This window comes from Castor canadensis, chromosome 12, assembly GCF_047511655.1.
Source record: "Castor canadensis chromosome 12, mCasCan1.hap1v2, whole genome shotgun sequence".
Classification (NCBI taxonomy): domain Eukaryota; kingdom Metazoa; phylum Chordata; class Mammalia; order Rodentia; family Castoridae; genus Castor; species Castor canadensis.
In genome coordinates this window covers 96,414,920-96,437,755 of record NC_133397.1, presented here as the reverse complement: position 1 = coordinate 96,437,755, position 22,836 = coordinate 96,414,920, and the positions used below count along the sequence as shown (strand labels likewise).

The 22,836-nt window shown below is 39.5% G+C and overlaps 1 protein-coding gene and 1 non-coding gene across 9 annotated transcripts in view; both read right to left on the bottom strand.

Moving 5' to 3' along the window:
- Positions 1–22,836, bottom strand: part of Lims1 (LIM zinc finger domain containing 1) — a 149,061-nt gene that overhangs the window by 13,172 nt on the left and 113,053 nt on the right. For 7 of the 8 annotated variants that reach the window (XM_074050540.1, XM_074050543.1, XM_074050541.1 and 4 more), the window contains exons 2-7: positions 20,237–20,396; positions 8,564–8,630; positions 7,452–7,572; positions 6,926–7,075; positions 4,576–4,726; positions 3,183–3,275 (exon numbers count right to left, since the gene is read on the bottom strand). In XM_074050540.1, the coding sequence (XP_073906641.1) occupies positions 3,183–3,275; positions 4,576–4,726; positions 6,926–7,075; positions 7,452–7,572; positions 8,564–8,630; positions 20,237–20,396 (742 nt within the window). Of the gene's footprint in view, positions 1–3,182; positions 3,276–4,575; positions 4,727–6,925; positions 7,076–7,451; positions 7,573–8,563; positions 8,631–10,885; positions 12,288–20,236; positions 20,397–22,836 lie in introns of those variants that run through there. The other variant, XM_074050544.1, reaches the window with a different exon arrangement.
- On the bottom strand, positions 15,696–15,886 carry LOC141415134 (U2 spliceosomal RNA). Its single transcript, XR_012440155.1, has one exon. It is a non-coding gene; the product is annotated as a U2 spliceosomal RNA (small nuclear RNA).

Genomic DNA, 22,836 nt, shown 5'->3' with positions numbered 1-22,836 from the left:
AATAATAAAAGAAAAATGAAAAAAAAAAAAAAGCAATAACAATAAAAACAGCATGGTACTGGCACAAAAACAGACATGAAGACCAGTGGAACAGAATAGAGGATCCAGATATGAAGCCACACAACTATGAGCAACTTATCTTTGATAAAGGAGGTAAAAATATACGATGGAGAAATAGCAGCCTCTTCAACAAAAACTGCTGGGAAAACTGGTTAGCAGTCTGCAAAAAACTGAAACTAGATCCATGTATATCACCCTATACCAAGATTAACTCAAAATGGATCGAGGATCTTAATATCAGACCCCAAACTCTTAAGTTGATACAAGAAAGAGTAGGAAATACTCTGGAGTTAGTAGGTATAGGTAAGAACTTTCTCAATGAAACCCCAGCAGCACAGCAACTAAGAGATAGCATAGATAAATGGGACCTCATAAAACTAAAAAGCTTCTGTTCATCAAAAGAAATGGTCTCTAAACTGAAGAGAACACCCACAGAGTGGGAGAAAATATTTGCCAATTATACATCAGACAAAGGACTGATAACCAGAATATACAGGGAACTTAAAAAACTAAATTCTCCCAAAACTAATGAACCAATAAAGAAATGGGCACGTGAACTAAACAGAACTTTCTCAAAAGAAGAAATTCAAATGGCCAGAAAACACATGAAAAAATGCTCACCATCTCTAGCAATAAAGGAAATGCAAATTAAAACCACGCTAAGATTCCACCTCACCCCTGTTAGAATAGCCATCATCAGCAACACCACCAACAACAGGTGTTGGCGAGGATGCGGGGAAAAAGGAACCCTCTTACACTGTTGGTGGGAATGTAGACTAGTACAACCACTCTGGAAAAAAATTTGGAGGCTACTTAAAAAGCTGGACATCGATCTACCATTTGATCCAGCAATACCACTCTTGGGGATATACCCAAAAGACTGTTACTCCAGAGGCACCTGCACATCCATGTTTATTGCAGCACTATTCACAATAGCCAAGTTATGGAAACAGCCAAGATGCCCCACCACTGACGAATGGATTAAGAAAATGTGGTATCTATACACAATGGAATTTTATGCAGCCATGAAGAAGAACGAAATGTTATCATTCGCTGGTAAATGGATGGAATTGGAGAACATCATTCTGAGTGAGGTTAGCCTGGCTCAAAAGACCAAAAATCGTATGTTCTCCCTCATATGTGGACATTAGATCAAGGGCAAACACAACAAGGGGATTGGACTATGAGCACATGATAAAAGCGAGAGCACACAAGGGAGGGGTGAGGATAGGTAAGACACCTAAAAAACTAGCTAGCATTTGTTGCCCTTAATGCAGAGAAACTAAAGCAGATACCTTAAAGCAACTGAGGCCAATAGGAAAAGGGGACCAGGAACTAGAGAAAAGGTTAGATCAAAAAGAATTAACCTAGAAGGTAACACCCACGCACAGGAAATCAATGTGAGTCAATACCCTGTATAGCTATCCTTATCTCAACCAGCAAAACCCCTTGTTCCTTCCTATTATTGCTTATACTGTCTCTACAACAAAATTAGAGATAAGGGCAAAATAGTTTCTGCTGGGTATTGAGGGGGGGAGCGGGAGTGGGTGGAGTGGGTGGTAAGGGAGGGGGTGGGGGCAGGGGGGAGAAATGAACCAAGCCTTGTATGCACATATGAATAATAAAAGAAAAATGAAAAAAAAAAAAAGATTATTATAGGTATACAAAAGCCATAATAGCTTCATGATGGAAGAAAATAAACTCCTGAGGAAGAATAAAAAAAAAAAAAAAAAAAGAAGGACAAGAATGTAAAACAGATCCTGTTTAGGGGAGGGGACTGTTGGAGAGGGAGGGTGAATGAAGAAGGTGAAAGAGGGTGAATAAGGTTGATATACTTTATATACTTGTGTCAAAATAGAACACTGAGACATGTCAAAATCATTTTAAGGAGGGAAAGAGGAAATAGGGAGAATGATGGTGGGAGGATGAACCTAACCAAGGTACACTGTAAGCATATACGGAAATGTCACAATGAGACCTCCTATATAACTAATATATGCTAATCAAAATGTTTAGAAAATGGGTAAAAACTAAAGAGATCTTGTTTTATTAACTAAAGTTAATTTTTATATAGTTTAGTTTTATTAACTAAAGTAACACTTTAATTAAAAAAGAAAAATATTTACTTTTCATCAGTTAAGAAAATCTAGGTATATAACAGTTAGAGCAACAAAATCATTAATGAAAGATACAGGAATCTGTGACTCCATACAGGTAAACCATGGATAAGCGAATAACCCTATATCTAGGAGAATACAAATGGCTTACTGAACAAGGAAGGTGTGGGGATAGAGAGCTATCATTTCCACCCAAAGCAGGCAAGAATCATCAAATCTAGGGGGAACTGTGATGAGGAACAGGTCATTTACATGGTCATAAACTGTTTGTCTACAGTTTGCTTACTTGGATGGATCCAAGGGAAAGAGGGAAATAGTAATTCATGGTACCAACATAGCTAGTACTGTGCCTAAGTGGGCACTAACAGGGCAGTGATGACCACTGCATGTTCCTGATGAGGATGCACCACGAGCTGCTTAGTGTTTTGGCCAAGAAATCACAACCTCAATTCAATGATGAAGACACAGCAGATGAGCCTGGGGAACTGTTTCAGGTTTGAGGATGTTAGAGAAACATGACAACCTTAGACGGCATCTAGTCTTGGAATAGAAAAAAAAAAATGTCTTCAGAACATGGGCCCAAGCGACAAAACTAGAATAAATGGATTAATCATAGTTCTCAATACCGAGAACTATAGTTATCTAACAGACTTGTGAATTCTTGGAAAATATGCATTGAAGTATTTAGGCGTAAAGGACCAGAATAACCTTATCCTCAAATGTTTATCATAAAAAACTATGTTTTTATATATATGCATACATTATTTGTATATAAAGATATGTGTACTTAAATAAGGGTGTTATATAGCAAGATCAAACACATGAAGATGAAGATAAGGGTGAATATGCATTTTTTATTTTACAACTTTCCTGAGTCTGAAATTATTTCTCAAATAAAAGGCTACAAACAAAGTTCTATAGAGCAATGTACACTTTGCAAAAGGTTTCCGTGATGAGCTTTAGTTCATAAAAGTACATCTAGCATACAATGAATGCAATCAATACCTGGTTGTAGTGTGTTTCACAGTATGCCAGGCCTTTCCTCTCGTAATGGCGATGTCCAAGAAATGGTTTTTCACACTTGGCACAAACAAAATGCTGGAAAAAATGGTGTCATTTTAAAATTTTCATATTTATCTAATGAAGTAACCTCAAAATTAATCTATCCACTGGGCACCAGTGGCTCATGCCTATAACTCTACTTGGGAGGCTAAGATTGGGAGGATCATGGCTGGAGGCCAGCCCAAGCAAAACGTTAGCAAGACCCCATCTCAACCAATAACTGAGTGCAGTGGTCATGCCTGTCATTCCAAACTATGCAGGAGGCTGAAACTGGATCTTGGTTCCAGCATGTCTGGGCAAAAAGCAAGACGTTATTACCAAAATAACTAGAGCAAAAAGTGCTGGAGGCATGGCTCAAATGGTAGGGCACCAGCCCAGAAAGCACAAACCCCTAAGTTCAAATCCCAATACTGCCAAAAAAGAAGTTAATGTATTCTTAGAAAAGGCATCATCTGATCAGCACCACAATACACATTATGGTCTTAATTCAGGTGTCTGTGAGTCTCTGACAGCCTATTTAAACAATACACATGAGAGAATTTAAACAATACATATGAAACAGTAACTGAGTGTAACTAGTACCTGCTGCTGGATATGTACCCAGACCAGACAACCTTTTTTTTTGTTTTTTGGGTGGTGCTGGGGTTTGAACTCAGGACCTATACCTTCGCTACTCCACCAGCCCTTTTTTGTAATGGGTTTTTTCAAGATAGGGTCTTGGGAACTATTTGCCTTGGCTGGCTTCGAACTGTGATCCTCATGATCTTGGCCTCCTCAGTAGCTAGGATTACAGGCATAAACCACTGGTGTCCTGCAACCTTTTGTTTTTTGCAGTACTGGGGTTTATACTTAGGGCCTTGTGCTTGCTAGGTAGGTATTCTACCACTTGAGACAAGCCCCCATCCTTTTTGTTTCAGCTATTTTTCACATAAGGTCTTCCACTCGTACCCAGGCCAGCCTCAGACTACAATCCTACTACCTCTGTCTCTCACATGGGATTACAGACATGTGCCACAATGCCTATCTTGTTTTGTGAGACAGGAGCTTGCTAACTTTTTCTCCTGGGGCTGGCTTTGAACCACAGTCTTCCCATCTCTGCCTCCCTAGAAGCTGCGATTATAGGTATGTGTCACTATGTCCAGTCCAAGGAGGATTAAGAACAAAGTGCATATCCTACATCATATCAGATCACAACAGAGGTGTCAATTCTAGACTTAATTTTCTACAAAGTAAACTGTCTTTAAAATACCTGTTTTTAACCTTTAGAATTTGCTAACACATCTGAGCCACAGAAATTCAAAAGGTACCGGGTACCCCTGTGCCATTTAGCACTCACCTCAACATGCCACTGTTTACCCATGGCATTTACCACGCGTCCTTCAATGGGCCGCCGACAAGCACCACAGATAGGGACTCCCATTTTATCGTGGCATGGCAGGCAGTATAGTTCCCCTTTGAGCTCCCGGGCATCAGCAGTCAGCTCCTTCCTATTCACAAGAAAGATACCAGCTGAATACTACTACTTCTTAGAGGTATTACTATAACAATCTCTGGTAACTTCTTTTTTACCATTAGAGATGATAAGAGTAACCTCAACTAATAGGCTTGAATAGGTTTCACATTGCTATCACAACACGATATACAAGAAAAGGTCAGATACACATCATCACACCAGTCATGTTTATCATTTCTTCTCAAATTATCAAATTACATTTCAGTTCATTTGTTTTCCTTAAAAATCATAGTGCTGGGCCAGGTATGGTGGTGTGTGCCTGTAATCCCAGCCCTTAGAAGACTGAGGCAGAAAAATTGTGAATTTGAGGCCAGCCTGGACTACACAGTGAGACCCTGTCTCAAAAAATCCAACCAAGCAAGCAAAAACACTCAAACATACTCTGTTGAGGACAGCCTTGTACTGCCTTCCCAAACACTGAAGAGTTTGGAGACTGGTTTCCATTTACTAACAATTATGGAAATTGTAACAAGCCATTATGACCCTAACTTATGGGCTGAATATGCAGCTAAGTGATGGAGTGTCTGCCTAGTTGTACAAGGTCTTGGGTTTCATGAAAACACATAAAAGCCAGGTAGGTGCCAGTGGCTCTTGCCCGTAATCCTAGTTATTCAGGAGGTAGAGGTCAGGAGGATCGAGGTTTGAAGCCTAGGCAAATAGCTCACGAAACCCTATCTTGAAAATTCAACACAAAAAAGGGCTGGAGGAGTGACTCAAGTGGTAGAGCACCTGCCTAGCAAGCTTGAGGCCCTGAGGTCAAGCCCCTGTACTGCAACACACACACACACACACACACACACACACACACACACACACAAGTGCGTGACAAAAACAAAAAAAAACCCCAATGTATTATAAGCTAGGTTAATAGAAAATTAACAACTTTCCTATTCTAAATTAGACATTATTTTGTGCTTTTAAATATTTAGCCAGAGATAGTCCCAACTAGCCAAATGTACTTATTTAAGTTTCATCTGTTTTAAATATTCTCTAGAAGTGACAGTAATAAAAAGTAGACAGAGAAAGATCGCACAAAAGGAAGGACAGGGAAGAAAACTAAGTACGGCACAATGTGATAATTCAATCACAAAAAGATGAGGTGGCTGAACTTTTGCCAAAAATCATTTTTCTTAATTCTTAACCTGTTGTCTCTCCTCCCTTCCTTATAGTACAATGTTGCATATGTAAGTTCATATTAACTACAGTAACAAATTTTATTCCACTAAAATTTTATACTATACACTGGGCAGGGTAGCCCATGCCTATAGTTTCAGCTACTCGAGAGGCTAAAACAGAAGGTTCACTTGATCCCTGGAGTTAAAGCCCAAACTAGGCAACATAATGAATAATGATACCCCTTCTCAAAACAAAACAAAAAAGGCAGGTATGGCAGTATACACTTGTAATCTCAGCACTTGGGAGGCTGAAGATAGAAGGATCACAAGTTTGAGACCACACTGTGCTACAAAGCAAGACTCTGCCTCAAAAAAAAAGGAAAAAAGAAAATTAGAAAATTCACAGCCCAACAATTTATCGTGCCCTTCTGAAGACAAAAACATTAAATATATTCCCTTTAGAGGTAAACAAGCAAAATTAAATGTATGTAATTTAGTATATTTTAAGACAATATCCTAAATACCACATTTGTAAAAGTAATATATGTTCAGAGTAAGACTCCTTCTTTGGGATCCTATCTTGGAAAAATATGGTGGCAAAAATAATTTTAGGGACAATTGGAGTTATTTTAATATGGACTGGATATTTTGATGTAAAATTACTGGTAATTTTCTTAGGTATGATAATAGTATTATAACTCTATAGGAAAATGTCCTTTACTCTTAAATGATGCACGCTGAGTCATGATGTCTACAATTTGCTTTCAAACTGTTCAGTGAAAAAGATGTTAAAGTTATGTGCACATGTGGACACACACACACACACACACACACACACACACACACACACAGAGCAAAGGGTAACAGCATACTGTGTACACTCAAGTGCTGGTGAAACTACACCACAGCATACAGGTGCTTGTTATGGAATTCCCCTGAGCCTTCTATACATCTAAAATTTTCCTCATTAAAAGCTGAAGAGAAACAATTTGGTTTGACAGAGTAACAGAAATATATATAAATGTGATTTTTCACTTTAATTCCACAGTTTGTAATACCCGCAGTTGGCACAGTTGAAATGGTCTGGGTGGTAGGGGTCATTCTTGAAGATCAGAGGCTGCTCATCAATGATGGCATGGCATTTCTGGCAGATGTACTTCCCAAGACCTCTGGCTTTCTCACGATTATGACAGGGGCGACACAGGTGTCTAAGTGGGATAAAACAAGAATTTATAATCTTAAGTCCTTTCTTATTATAAAAAGAAATATGCTTCCCTATCTCTGAAATTAAAGACACCATTTCTTTAAAAAAATCTTTCAGGCTACAGGAAAAATATGTTCCACCCCAGTAACCCACTAATGGTCACAGAATTCCATCTCTGCTCACATAACCCCTGGTGGCACAGGAGGCATGCAGTAGCCCTCCCCATCACACAAAAGTCTGGGATCATTTCTGAAGATCCTAGACAGGGTTTGAGTCCCCAAACCCTAGAGCAGTGTCTCACATCCCACAGGGAAAATGCTTGTGACCTTGTAATAAATCACTGTGGCCACCCACATCCAACACAAATTGCAAACTCCTACCTGCCAGCATTCTTGACAAACCCGATGTCTGCCAGCACTTCCTGGCAAAGGTCGCAGCGGAAGCACTCCGGATGCCAGCTGTTGTTCATGGCCTTGATAACTCGGCCAATGATGAATTCACCTGAGGGAAGTAATACACACAAAGGATATCCAGTGTGGCACCCTATTTGCTAAGACTAAGTAAGGAAAAAATACTTGAACCTTTCTCATAAAGAGTGACTTTTAAACTATGTCTACCAGAGTAACAACCACATTAAAAAAAAAAAAACAAAAAAACGGTCTTTACTTAATCTGAGTCCTTGCTTTTGATTCTGTAGCCATATTTTTAGCCTATCTACCGTATGTTTGAATCTGGCTTTCCTCTTAGTGATATGAGCTTTGTTTGTGCCTTTTGGTTATTTCTGGTCATTGCTGACACAGACAACTAAAATCCGCAACATACCTGCTTTTCTTTGTTGGTGCTGGGGATTGAACCGAGGGCCTCATAAGCATGCTTGATAAGTGCATGCTCTATCAATAAGCCACACCTTCTGCACATTTTCTTATAATCTGTACTTCTTTTCTTCCTTCACTAAACCTTGACAACATTCTACTTAGGTTCTCCAATCCCTAGAAACCATGTAACAGAGCTATTAGCAATCAGCAAAGTGTTGTAATGCAAGCAAGCATGGAGCCTGCATTCCTATTGAGGTCTCCTTGTCTCTTTCCTGGACAGCCCACAAGCAAGAGGATACTATGTTACAGGGAAAGAGCATTCCAGAAGACCAACTACAGAAGTCCTAGTTACTCCCTAAAAATCTTCACTCTCCTACCTGTAAAACCCAGTTCTCTCGAAGATCGTTATTTTCAATTAGCTATATGTTACTAATAGGGAAAAGAACAAAGTACTTCTTATAATAGTTATTTATAACGAACACCAAAAACCTTTTTTTACCACTGACACTTTAATAGTGTTAAATGAGGGCTAGAAGCATGGCTCAAGTGGTAGAGTGCCTTCCTAGCAAGCACAAGGCACTGAGCTCAAATCTCGGTACTGCCAAAGAAAAAAAAAAAAAGAGGGTCAATGACTTAGGTAAATTTGAAACTTAATTTATATTCAGCACAAAACTTACCACACTGATGGCAGCAAGGCGCAAAAAGCATCTGAAAATCATGTTCACAGTACTTTCTTCCTTCAAACTGAAACAGACAGTACCATCAACTTGTAAACATGAAACAACCGTAGGAGGATACTAACTGTTCTATGTTAACATACAGTAAATGCTTTTGACCTAGGAGTTCTACGTCATTTATAATTCTACTAGGATTTTGAAAGCAAATATACATTGGGCTCTTTCCACACCCTGCCATTGGTACAGGAAAGATGAGATGAACTAGCTGAAACCAGATAAGTACCATGCTGCTCTTGACTCTGTAATTAATTGCTTCTTGGCTCACAGTCTAAGGATCTGATGAATGCTACAGATTCCTCAACCCAGATAATATGCATATAATGCAAACCCCCTCCCACATTATTTTGGGTTAATATCTAAAGTTTTTCACTATAAGCTTAAATATTTACATAGAATACATATTCCAGCATATTTTCAAAATGTTAATATTTTAAATGACCAAAATCTATAAGCAGTCGGGCTGGGTGGCACACACCTGTAATCCCAGTTACTGGTTTGAAGTGAGAACTGACTTTGCCAATTAAGTGGCAGATTGTTTACTAAACTGTACAAGCTACATCTATAGTCATCACTGAGAAACTGTACTGACAAGAGAAAGATACACCATACAAAATGGATTTTAATAATCAAACAATAGGGGTTTTCTGGCATATAACATAAAAGGAGCTCAAAGATTCCAGGGTAAACATAGCTATAACAATTCCTATGATTTATTTGTGAAAATTTAGCACATCTTAAAAAAAAACAGGCTGAGTGCAGTGGTACATGCCTGCAATCCCAGTTACTCAGGAGGTGGACACTGGGATGATCATGGTTCAAGGACAGCTCAAACTCCCTGTATAGCTATCCTTATCTCAACTAGCAAAAACCCTTGTTCCTTCCTATTATTGCTTATACTCTCTCTTCAACAAAATTAGAGATAAGGGCAAAATAGTTTCTGCCGGGTATTGAGGGGGTTGGGGGAGAGGGAGGGGGTGGAGTGGGTGGTAAGGGAGGGGGTGGGGGAAGGGGGGAGAAATGACCCAAGCATTGTATGCACATATGAATAATAAAACAATAAAACAAACAAACAAACAAAAAGGTCAGCTCAGGCAAACAGTTGGTGAGATCCCCCATCTCAACCAATAAGCCAGGTGTGGTGGTACATGCCTATAATCCTAGCTACACCAGAGGCAGACGTAGGAAGATTACAGTGCAAGGTTGGCCTGAGCAAAAAGCACAAGATCTTATCTGAAAAATAAAGCAAAAAGGGTTGAGGGTGTGGCTCAAGTCGTAGAACTCCTGCCTATTGAGCAGGAGGCCCTGAATTCAAACCTCAGTACCACCAACATCAAAAACATAAGTATGTTATAGTTATGAAATCTTATAAAAAATTTAAACTGTTTACTTGGAAAGCATACCTTATAGAGATAAGTGTGGTTACTTTTTCTTCCCCTTTTTTTTGGTGGAACTGGGGTTTGAACTCAGGGCTTCGCACTTGCAAAGCAGGCTCTTTACTGCTTGAATCACACCTCCAGTCTACTTTGCTGTGGTTATTTTGGAGATAAGACCTCACTAATTACTTGCCTGAGTTGGCCTCAAACCATGATCCTCCTGATCTCAGCCTCTCTAGGAGCTAGGATCATAGGCGTGAGCCACCAGTGTCCAGTGTTCCTTTGGTTTTTATGAACCCATGGTAAACATAACTTACAAGGAGCAGAGCCAGGGCTTAACTTTAACCTACTTCTATTTTCTTTCTTGTCTTTTCTCAAGACAGCACTGGGATCTGAACTCAGGGCTTTGAGCCACACCTCCAGCCTTTCTTGCTTTCCAGGTTATTTTTTAGATAAGGTCTCACTTTTTTCCTGGGATGGTCTGGAAGGATTTATAATTCTGGTAAATTTATTTTATGCCAGAAAATAAATACTTTTTAAAAAAATTCAAATGAATGAGCTCTAATATATTCAATGTATCCATTTTTACAGCTTATTAATGGAAAATAATAAACCAATGTGGTATTACTCAATATGTATAGCCCAAGGTAGAAGTTACTTGTAAAATGAGTCCTATTCTTGATGAATGTATGTTATGTGGATGGATATACATATGTGTGTGTGTGTGTATAAGTTTAGCTTTTAGTAATTGAAAAAAGTTTTTTGCAAACATAAAACTCAATTCCATTAATTTAGTTAGAAATGATCAATTTTATTGTGTATCATGAAAGAAAATGCACGTTAGTAAAAAAGCAAAACAAAACTAGTCTGGCAGTTAACATATACTATATTTGTTAAGAAAAAAGAGATTATCAATATAAAAATTGTATAAAATTAAATTAGGACTTCAATTTGATATTTTTTTTTTTTGAGGTGCTGGGGAATGAACCCAGGCCTGGGAATCAAATCCAAATCCAGAGCCTCACACATTCTAGGCAAATGCTCTACCACTGAGCTACAGAACTCTGGCCCCTGAATAAGAGGTAGGACATTGTAGAAGCTAAAAAACATTGACTGCAGATCCAGACTGCATGAGTTTCAAATGCTGACTGCCCCACTGACTTGCAATGTGGTATTGGACAAGTTGCTTTATGTCAATGCCTACTGAATCACAAAGCTATATTGCTTTGGCTGTCCTTTGAGCTCACAGCACACCCTCATCATGCTCACAATTTCTTGCCACTACTCCTTTTACTTTAGTCTCACAGGACTCTTCCTTAAAAATGATGAGTTCTTTTGAAATTAGTCAGGAGTGAAAACAGACAAAATCCTAAAAGGAAAGATGTCATTTATACTCCCCTCATCTCCCCATATATTTGAATACAGAACATTCAACACAGTTCCAGAAAGACATGGAGCAGGGAAACATGCAAAGTCAGCACTACCTCCTCCTATCCTGTTTGGCAGGTGTCCTAGAGCAATTCATCATAATAGGATTTGAGATTCCTTTCCTTTGTAAAGTGGAAGAAGCAAGTGCTACTCTGAATACAAATGTATTACCAAGGCAAACCAAAAAGGATTCAGAAATGATTCCCTTGTAACCATCGATATACCAAATCCTATGCTGCTCTAGGGTGTGAGCCCCAGTAGGAGAAGTACCATCTCATTTATAAGTGGAAGGTTTCTGCTATAATGAGCTGTCTTTTCCCACAGTATGTAGAAATGATCAAACATAAGGGCTCAACTGAGTCCAAACAGTCAGAAGTTGATCCAAAGTAAAACTCTAGAATACAAAATCAGAAACCATAAATTTGGAAAAATCAAACTTCCATAAATACTGTCTTTCTAGGTAAGTATACATTAAACCAAAAACTAATTTAAAATAAGGAATATAATAAACCTACAGGAAATATGAATGCTCCAACTAGTAGTGTTGAAGCACAATGCTGAGTCCTACCACCAGTTGCACAGAGGTTTATTCAGTGAGGGTAAAGATGAGCTCCAACCAGCAATAGTTCTGCTTCTAACTGTTGCAAGCTCAAGGATTTCCGTGAAGATTCCTTTCAGAGAGAAAAGGTAACAATTCTGCTTTAAACTCAGAATTGGAAACTTATTTAGTCTCATTCCAAGACAAGTCCAAGTGCTGAAAGTTCACTTAGTGACTTATGGCTGTTTGTTGTAAGTGGCTCCGCAGCAAGTAGGCAGCAGATAAGCTAGTTTGGGAGCTTCTTCCCACCACTCTTCCCTTCTATCTGAAAAATCAGGAGACAATATTAGAGGAAACGAGTGATGAAATTGCTTTGTTAATGACTTTTCCATTAAACCACTCACTACAAATGGGTTTTTCATGTTAATACATTTTGTGATAGGGAAAAATGGACACACTTGGAAAAATGAAACAAGGAGAGAGAATCTGAAGCATCAACAATCGTGACAGGCCAAATGAGCCGCACACCAGGTTCCTGTGTAGGTCTTTGCTTTGAGGGTCAATCCATAAACCAAGCTTGAAATATTCCTGGAAGTATGTCACTCTATAACTGTTGGTTCTAGTGGGAGGTAGGGTCCTGGCTAAAAGGGCATTTCTTCCAAGAAATGGCATTTAATCAGCCTTCCCGTGCCACCACTGTCCTGGTTGCTTTACAAATAATTTTTCATATGCATTGGAGGAAAACAGATTTTCGTTTGAATATAACTACAACACCAAACTTAAACAACAGTAATCATGTTACTTGTGCGTTTACACAATATAACTGGCCTTGTCTGAAAATGATGGAAAGAACCATAAATTTTACAGAATTGCCATGAAAATTGTATACACTCCTACCACACTCCTAGCTATGATATGGTCTATACAGCATACTATGGCAAGTTGCATGCTTTCTATAAATAAACACCCAATGCATGGGTGAAGCAGCAGTGATGGTTGTGTATGAGAGAAAATCACCTCAGATATGAAGCATCTAAACCATTTCAGTTCCAGTGAGAGGCAGAGCATTACAGTGTAAGGGAAAACAACTCTGGAGACAGCAGACCTAAGATAAAACCCTGATTTAACTATCACCAATCAACTGTGGGCAAGATCTCACATTGGCCATATATAAACTGTAAATGGTAACATCTAACTTGCAGGGTTCACCTAACAATCAAATAGAAGAACAAGAGTTTGTAATATACACAGTGCAGTGACTGGTTCATTACAGGAATAAACATTAACACAGTACACAAGTCTTCTAAAGTTAGCAACTGTACAGCACTTACTCCTACACAGAGTACCACATTCCTGGCAATGTGAGGGAACAGAAGCATAGGGGCCCTGACTTTGAGAGTCTTGTGAAACTAGGAAGCACCTTCTCAACCGGAGCTCACAGGGGAGTGCCATCAGTGCTGTTGTTTTTACTTTTGTGAAGGTGTTGGGGATGGAACCCAGGTCCTTGTACACTCTAAGCAAGTTCCCACAACTGAGCTACACTGCTGTACTTTTTTATTTTTATTTTATTTTTTTGTGGTACTGGGGCTTGAATTCAGGGCCTTCACCTAGAGCCACTCCAGCAGCCCTTTTTTGGGAAGGGTTTTTTTGAGATAGGATCTCGCAAACTATTTGCCCAGGCTGGCTTTGAACTGAGATCCTCCTGAGTAGCTAGGATTACAGGTGTGAGCCACCAGGGTCTGGCACTGCTGCTGTTTTAATATGTTCACACTGTACTTACCATTACCCATTTACCATCTGCTGACACAGACTGAAAATTAAAAGAGATAATTTCTATGATCACTAATATTTAGGTTACTTAAAACTAAAATGCGTAAGTGGAATATCTGAATGAAGGAAACTGAGTTTCAGTTTGCTGAACCAGTACTAATTACTATGTGAAATGTATCTTGCTTTCTGCTAAATGAAGATATGTTATCTTCATTACAAATATTTGAGCGATGAACTATCCCAGGATGGCATATACTTCTCTCCTCTTGTGTTATTTTGTTATTGGTGCTGAAGATTGAGCCCAGAACCTCCAGCATGCTAGGCATGTGCTCCTTCACTATGCTACATCCCCAGCCCTGTATGTGTTACATTAATAAGAAAAAGCACACTTTCTTTAGATCTTTCTTAACTGAATTGTTTCTAAAAGTACTAATTAATTTATCACACAAAAAATTAGCTCTGACTGCCATCAAATTTTTGAAAGTGCTATAACAATCTGTAAAACTATATCAAGATTTTAAAAAATATCTTCAAAAATTAATGTTTTGATTTATTAAGCCCATACCAAGTGTCAAGTACCATGCTAAAGCTTTTTTTGTGCCAGTACTGGGCTTGAATTTAGGGCCTTGCCATTGCTAAGTAGGTGCACTACTGCTTGAGCTACTCGGTCAGCCCTTTTGTGTGTTGGGTGTTTTTGAGATAGGGTCTTGTGAACTATTTGCCCGGGCTGGCTTTGAACCATGCTCCTCCTGATTTCGGTCTCCTGAGTAGCTAGGATTACATACATGAGTTGCTGGTGCCTGGTGCTAAAGCATTTTAAACATCATCTATTTCAGCTGTCAGTAGATTCTAGGGGAAAAAAATCTGTCCTCAGGCAGATTTAACTTTTCCCTCTCATCAACCAGCCATAATACTGTTAAGTTCTGTGTCTAACTATCAGAGGCTCGATCTTGTTCTAGTCTAGTCTATTCTATGACAAGTTTCTTGAAGACAATGTCTGCCTTGCTCATCACACTGCAACTGCCTAATTAATACTATAAATATTTGTTGGAGGATGGGTAGATCAATACATGGATGAGTAAATGTCATTGACAAAATGTCACAAAGAATCTAGCTACTCAGGGACAGAGATAGATAGCAATTAAGAGGCCAGTCCAATGGCTGGGCACAGTGGGCACACCATCCAGTTGCATGGGGAACCACAAATGAGGAGGATCTCCATCCAGGCTGGCAGAGTAGCTGAAGTGGTACAGTGCTTGCCTAGCAAGAGTGAAGCCCTGAGTTTAACTCCTAATATTGCGCCAAAAAACAAACAAACAAACCCCCAACCCCTCCCCCCCCGCAAAACCTCACAAAGTTAGACTAGTCAAGGCTCCTTTATCCCTCCAGTCTGTCTTTCCTTGTCTTGCAGGACCTTGACACTTTTTAAGGGTGCTGCTCAAAGTATTTTATAAATGTCCCTTGTTATGGGTTTCTCTCATGCTTAGACTCAGATCACACATTTTGGGGAAGAATTCCACAGAGGTAACAATGTGTTCTACCTGTTGCATTATGTTGGAGCACATGGTATCACTGTGACTTATTGGTGATGTCAACTTTGATCTCTTGGCTAAGGTGATGTGTTAACCAAGTTTTCCCCACTGCAAAGTCACGACTTCCCTTTTTATATCCTTCTTAGAAGTGAGTCATCCCCAACCCATATTCAAGAGGAAGAAAATTAAGCTCTCTTCCTTTTAATGTGCATTCTTGGAAGTGGAATTTTAATTGTTTAAACCATTCAAACAAATGAGTGGGATGGGCTTTAAAAAAATGTAATAGAGGTACACCTGAAATCTGGACTCACTATTTACAGGCTGTGTAGGTTCCAGGTTCACACATAACAGTTAGTAAATAAGCATGGGAGGATGTTTCCAAATTTGGGTATGCAGACCTTTGAAACCTTTGTTAGCACCTCGATGGTAGAGTGGAATGCACCATTCTTAGAGGTACTGCAATACCAGGCTGATGAATGGAGTGGATGGAGCAAACTCCCATTCTATTTCTCTGCTCCAAAAATCCACTTAACACACTGTCTTCAGATAGAGGAAGTAGCAGATATTAAATTGATCACAATAGTTACTATACTTGGTCTTAGCTAAAAGACAGGGAAGCAATGAGGTGGACTTGTGATTCAAGACATAATATTCTAATTGCCACAAGTTATTACATTAAAATCCCAACTTGCTATATTAGATTCCCAACTCAATATTAAGAGGTCATTTAGTAACAGAACATTTTAGGAATGCCAGCATCACAAAAACCATCTCTTAACCATGACTCCTCCGTTGTCCCCTCAAAGAATCAAATTAGGAATCATCCTCACAAGTATTTAAAGGCAAATACCAAAGTTGTAGAAAACTAAAAGTAACTTTATTCAACGTCATATGTCTGCAACTTATTTTCATATCCTTTGGCACAGAATGAATGTGGTTTATGTATACAATGTGTATGGTACATGATGTTCACTATACTAATCTCTCAACTTTCCTGTAGGTTTTTAAAATTTCAGAATAAAAAAGTAAGGTCATTTAACAAAGTTAAATAGTCTTCACCAAGTTCATATTAAGTCAGTGGTCCACATATGGTACTGACAACACATCATGGCTCAAGAAATCAACTTTGAAGCTGTGACTACAATTGTATTTTTGTTTTTTATTTAAGAATGCATTTCTTGGAGGTGGAGGTGTAGCTCAAATGGTGGAAAACCAGCAAGAGGCCCTGAGTTCAAGCTCCAGAGGCTGAAATAAGAGGGCTGTTTCAAGGCTACCATGGACAAATAGTTCTTGAGATCCCATCTCCAAAATAACAGAGCAAAATGGACAGGAGGTGTGGCTCAAGCAGTAGAGTGCCTGCTTTGCAAGTGCAAAAGCCCTGAGTTCAAACCCCAGTACTGCCCCCCAACACTCCCCCAAAAAAGAATGCATTTCTTAGGCAGGGCAGGATTACTCACACTTGTTTGTGTGTGTGTTTCTTTTTTGTTGTTGTTCATTTAGTCACGTGTGCATACGTTGTTTGGGTCATTTCTTCACCCTGCCCCACTCCCTCACCCTTCCCCTCTCCCTCCCTCAGTTCCAGGCAAGTCCTGCCCTTATCACTAATTTTGTTGAAGAAAAGACATGAGCATAATAAGGAAGACAAAGAGTTTTTGCTAGTTGAGTTAAGGATAGCTATACGGAGAGATTCCTACTATTGCTTTCGTGTACCCATGTGTTACGACCCATGTGGATTCAACTCTAACTGATCTTTACATTGGTTCCTGATCCCCTGCTCATGAAAACCTCTGTCGTTTTAAGGTTTCTGTATTAGTTCCTCTGGAATGGGGACATCAAACACTTTCATGTTTTGGGTTTTCTACCTATTCCTATATCTCCCGTATGTGTTCTCCCCTTGTCTTGTAACCCTAGCTACTTAGGAGACCGAGATCAGGAGGATGGTGGTTTGAGGCCAGCCTAAAAGTGAAATCACCCCTCACCCCCAAAAAGTGAGATCCCATGTCTTCCAACAAGTTGAGCATGGTGGTGTGCACCTCTAATTCCAGCTGTGGGGGAGATGGTGATAGAAGGATCACACTCCAAGGCCTGCCTGTGCAAAAACACAAGATCTTATCTGAAACAAACAAACAAAAACCACACAAAGGCAAAAAGGGTTGAAGCTGTGGTTTGTGAAGTGGAGCACTTGCCTTGCAAGCACAAGACCCTGAGCTCAAACCCCAATACCACCAAAATGAATGAATGAATGAATAAAATAAATAAAATGAAAACACATTTTCTTCATTGACCTGCATTGCAGGCAGGCATGATAAAGCATGGACAATGTTCATGCAATAAACAATTGGAATTGGGTAAAGAGTATCAAGGTTTTGAAGTGCAGCCTGCCAATGTTTAAGTTAGAAAATGGTTGATTTAGTTCCTAGTAATACATTAGCATTTTATCTTGTATTTATTCCATCAAAGTACTACATATGTATCATTGTATTTATTAATCACCTACTAGAAATGTACTGTATCAAGTGTTGGAGACACCCAATTAATTTGGACAACCCTAACACAAGAGTTATTTCAAGTGAGATGGGAAGGCAAGCATATAAATAAATAGCTAGCTACAAAACGTGGTAAAGGCTTTCCATACTAGAACTGCAAAGTGTTGTGTGGATTTAGAGAAGATAAATGAAATAAACAGATGGGATTAGGCTGGAAATATCACTAATGATGTTTTATAATAAATACCTTGGGTAAACTAACTTTTTTTTTCGGCAGTACTGGGGTTTGAACTCATGCTTTCATGCTTGCTAGGCAGGGCTCTACCAACTGAGCCACTTTGCTAGCTCTATTTTGTATTGGGTATTTTTAAGACAGGGTCTCTAGAACTATTTGCCTGGGCTGGCTTTAAACCTTGATTCTCCAGATCTCTGCCTTCCGAGTAGCTAGAATTATAGACATGAATTGCAGACGCCTATCTTAAACTGGTCCTCGATGGCAGAAGCTGCACAGCACAGGAATCATTAAGTGCTACCTGACAATCTCCAGTGGGGATGGATTACCACCTTAATGACAAACTTTAGGTTTGTGGGTTTTTTGTTGTTATTTTGTTTTGTTTATGGCAGTACCTGAGTTTGAACTTAAGACCTTGCACTTGCTAGGTAGGTACTCTACCACTTGAGCCATGCCCTGCAGCCCTTTCTGCTTTTAGTTATTTTTTGAATAGGGTCTTGCATTTATGCCCAGGCTGTCATTCTCCAATTTATGCCTACCTTATAACTGGGATGACACCACTTCCAGCTTTCTATTAATTGAGATGGGAATCTCAGTAGCTTTTTGCACAGGTTGTCCTTGAACCGAAATCCTCCTAATCTCCACCTCCTGAGTAGCTGGGATTACAGACATGAGCTACTGTTGCCAGTTTAGGTTCATGTTTAAAAACACATAATCTAGTGGGGGGAAAAGGGCCAATACATGTAATAATCCTGGTAGCTGCTATGTCACTCTTAAGAGGAACTGCAAATAAGTCAGAAATGTCTCTGCACAAGGACCTTGTGAGTGGGTAGGAAAAAAAGGGTCACATTCCAGACTTGGTTTTATGGTCAGAGGGAAGAATGTCCTGGCTGCCTAACCCAAACCATAAGAACTTTCCACAGTGACAGTGAATCACATCTTTCATTTGTCTTTTTGTTGTTGTTGTTCTGAGACATGGTTTCACTATGCAGCCCAGGCCAGCCTTGAACTCATTAGCTTCCTGTCTCAGCCTCCAAAGAACTAGGATTGCAGGTGTGACAGCCTTCCTGAGTCACCTGCAAGCCTCCATAGCTAGCCTCCTATGGAAAAGAAAGAGTTGGGACTGTGGAAATAAGGGGAGCATGATGTTTTGATAACAGACAAAAGCAATTACAAAGACATAGAATGGAAAAGATGGGCTCTTCTACTGAGCTATGCCCCTGGTATGTGTCATTATACAAAGACACACATAAGTATGTTTCAAGTGGAAAGCAAGCTTCTCCTTATGGAAAACTTTCTTATTGCTGGACGTAACTAAAAATGATTTGTTAGAAATCCTGGAAAGCTTTTTCTCTAAAATCATTCGATCAAAAGTAAAGTTCTTATTCTCCTCTTGAAGGTTTACAAATGGTCTGGAAAAGGAGTTTAAATAGTAAACACTGTAACTAAAATAGAATCTTCCTTAGGCCCCAGAGAGCTTAAAGTGAGCAACAGGCCATTAATAGCCCAATTCTGGGATTCATAACATCTTTTGGAATAATACTAGGGAGAGTATTTATAGTCTAGAGGTAAAGGGGAATAAGGAGTACACAGGCCAAGTGTGAGTCATGCTTTATTCTGCTCTCCTCAAGGCTGTTTCAGAGCCTTTCGTTCTGACCAAGCACAAGCAGCCTTGTAGCTGACAGGACCATATACAGAAGGAGGTGTGCAGGAGGAGCCATGTTGGCTAATGAAGGTATCTTAACTACAGCATTCATTCTAAATCAGCAAGCAAAAGGACAGTGTAGGGGAGAGAACAGGACTGTAGCTCCTGGGTGCTCTCTGAGGGAATAGCAGGCAGGAAACTAAGAATACAACTAGGGAGAACAGAACCTGCCTCACTTTCCAAGTTCTGCCCTGCTTCTCCTGAGGCCTTTGCTTAATTGCCATTTCAGTAATGATATCTTGCTTTTGGGGCAAAAAAAGACCATATTGGACACTAGAGACCAAACTTGGGTCTAATACCTTTCATTTCGCAACCCTGTTTTGCTATTAAGGATGTTTCAAACACAAATACTGGGGTCTGAAAGAACATCCCATCAAGGCTGTTACCCATGTGTTCCATACATACCATCAATGACCTCACAGGTACCAAATACCTGATATGCATGAAGCACTTCAATCTTTGATAATGAATTGAAAGTGAAGGCTACCTCAGAAAAAAAAAGGAAGGAGAGGGAGATGGTGCCTTTCTGCTTCTGTCCAGTTGACCTACCTCGTAAAAGAGTCCTTCTGGGAACTGCTGGAAGCACTGAGCACACACAAAGCACTGTTCATGGTACAGCTCACCGTTACTGTTCACAATCTTCTCGGCGGGTGCAAAGCCCCCCTTGCAGCGCTCACAAGTGGCACTGGCCAGGGCATTGGCCATGTTGCTGCAACACACAAAGGACAGCAAGTCAGACTATCAATCTTTTCTTAGGTTTAAGACCAGACAACATGAAGAACAGAGGGACAACTTTTATCAGATGACAAAACTTGTATTTTACCTATGAAGCCCAGTTTCTAACTTGTGCTTTAAGTACACTGCTCAGACTGCCCCAGCCTCATTCTAGTACCTTACTTAGATTTTGAAAGGGCCTCCTACTTTGATCCTGTTAGTCTAACATTTTTAGCATTCTTCTAGTAAATATATTAACAGTGAGTATTTACTATGTGGTTAGTCACTAGAAATGAAGATAAAGTCAAAGATTGCTCTCAGTCTAGTGTGGTGGTGCACACATGTAGCTCCAGAGAATCGCTTGAGCCCAGGAGTTCCAGGCTAGCTGGGGCAACATAGCAAGACCCCCATCTCAAAAAAAAAAAAAAAAAAAAAGTTTCCCTCAAGGAACTCAGGTTTTACAGCTGGATATCCAAGTAGCTTAATTAAAATATCTGTGAGCCAATATCTCAAAGGCATTTCTTTCCGTTTTGAAAATGAATCTGAACTGCATGTCAACTGAATGCCATGTCATAACCAGACTGTCCCTTTGATTAGATCATGTTGAAAGTAACTGTGTAAGTAACTCCTAAAACTAGGCAAGATGCCCAGGTCTAGTAACTAATGAGTAAGGTAAATACTAATATTATAAAATGTATTTTAATGCAGTTTTTTACATTAGAAAGTCATTTTACAGATGCCAAAACAGGGGTTCACAGAGGTAGGTGGTTAGTCCAATGCCACAGAGCTAATTAGTGAAATATATGGGACAAGAATCCAGGCTACCCACTTATAAAATCATTATGTCACAACATATTACATTAATTCCAAACACTTTTGAGAAGATAACAGGACACCATCACGTTTTACAGGCCAGAAAACTGAAACCAGACAGTAAGTAACTAGTACTTAACCCAGGGACTCATTAATAATCCCACTATACCTTAGAACACAGGAGGCAGTCAACTTCTCTGTAAGTACTATGTGTTTGGAGGAAGAAAAGCAATATGGCTCTGATAGGCATACAATCAGGTAAGGATTTCACATAAATACCCATTCTGTTTCTCAAAGTCCTAAAAATGAAGAAAGTTGCCTATGCTGCACAATCACTGGCAGTGACTCAAGAGGCTGAGGCAGGAAGATCACAAGTTCTCTTTACTTGGCAGTTTTATTTTGGGGGGGGGCGGTACTGAAACTTGAACTCAGGGTCTCATGCTATCTATCTATCTATCTATCTGTCTGTCTGTCTGTCTGTCTATCTATCTATCTAGACACAGGGTTTCACTATGTAGCCCAGGAACTTGTGATCTTCCTGTGGCCTGGAACTTGTGATCTTCCTGCCTTAGCCTCTTGAGTGCTGGGATTATACAGGCATGTGCCACCTCATGTGGCTGATTCTGCAAGTGTTTTGCAGATGCCCATTCAAAGCACAAGCTCCACCTGTATGTCTTGTCCCGATACAGCTTCTCACTTCCCAAATAGTTTATCAATCTACTTTGTTCCCTCCAACATTCTCTTGAATCTTTACAGTGACCCTGTGAGGAAGATGGCACAGAGAGTCCATTTTATGGACAATTTAACTGCCTTGCCCCTGTTTCCAAGATTTGCTATTTCCTAGCAAAAGTGGTCATACTTACCTTGCTTTTCCTCCACCCCAACCCCATGGAAGACATCTCTGCCTTTTGCCTTCTTTTCTCATGTTTCAATAACAGGCACTCTGTTTTATAGCTTTGTTATCAGTAACTCCACGTGGAAATTCCATGCTCATAATCTCCTAGTAATCAAAACTCAACCTTATTTAACAGGTTTGAATACAGAATTAAAATGTCACCAAAAAAAAAAAAAAAAAAGGGAAAGAAGAAAGGGAGGCAGCCTCACTGCTGGGCAGCCCTAGCCTAAGCTCATATAAACAAATTTCTGCTGTGTTATTTCAGAATTAATGTGGAATGGGGAGAAAAGTCTGTACACTTTCCTTCTACCCAGATAAACTGCAGCAGTTTTAACAAAGCTCTGAAGAAGTTTGTGCTTCTTCCTTTTTCCTGATCAAAATCCATAGGTGTTCCTGAGTAGGGCATCTGCCCCAATAATTCTCAGAACTGTTCTGAGGATAAAATAAGAAAAAATACAGAAAACCACTTTGGAAAACAGAATATGCTATTAAAATACATGCCACTAATTTAATTCAAAAGATTTGCCAAACTTCAGTAATCTTAATGGAATTCTAAAAGTGCTGGAAAAAACCATTCTGGAATGTCATGTTTCATTATCACCTAAGTCACTGGATCTTAAAGCATCTGAATGTTCCTCTCCTTTCTAACCACATCTCTGTGGGGGCTGTATTTTTCTTTCTTTCATCTAAAACAACATATTGTAATAGGTTGAATAAAGAAACAGGT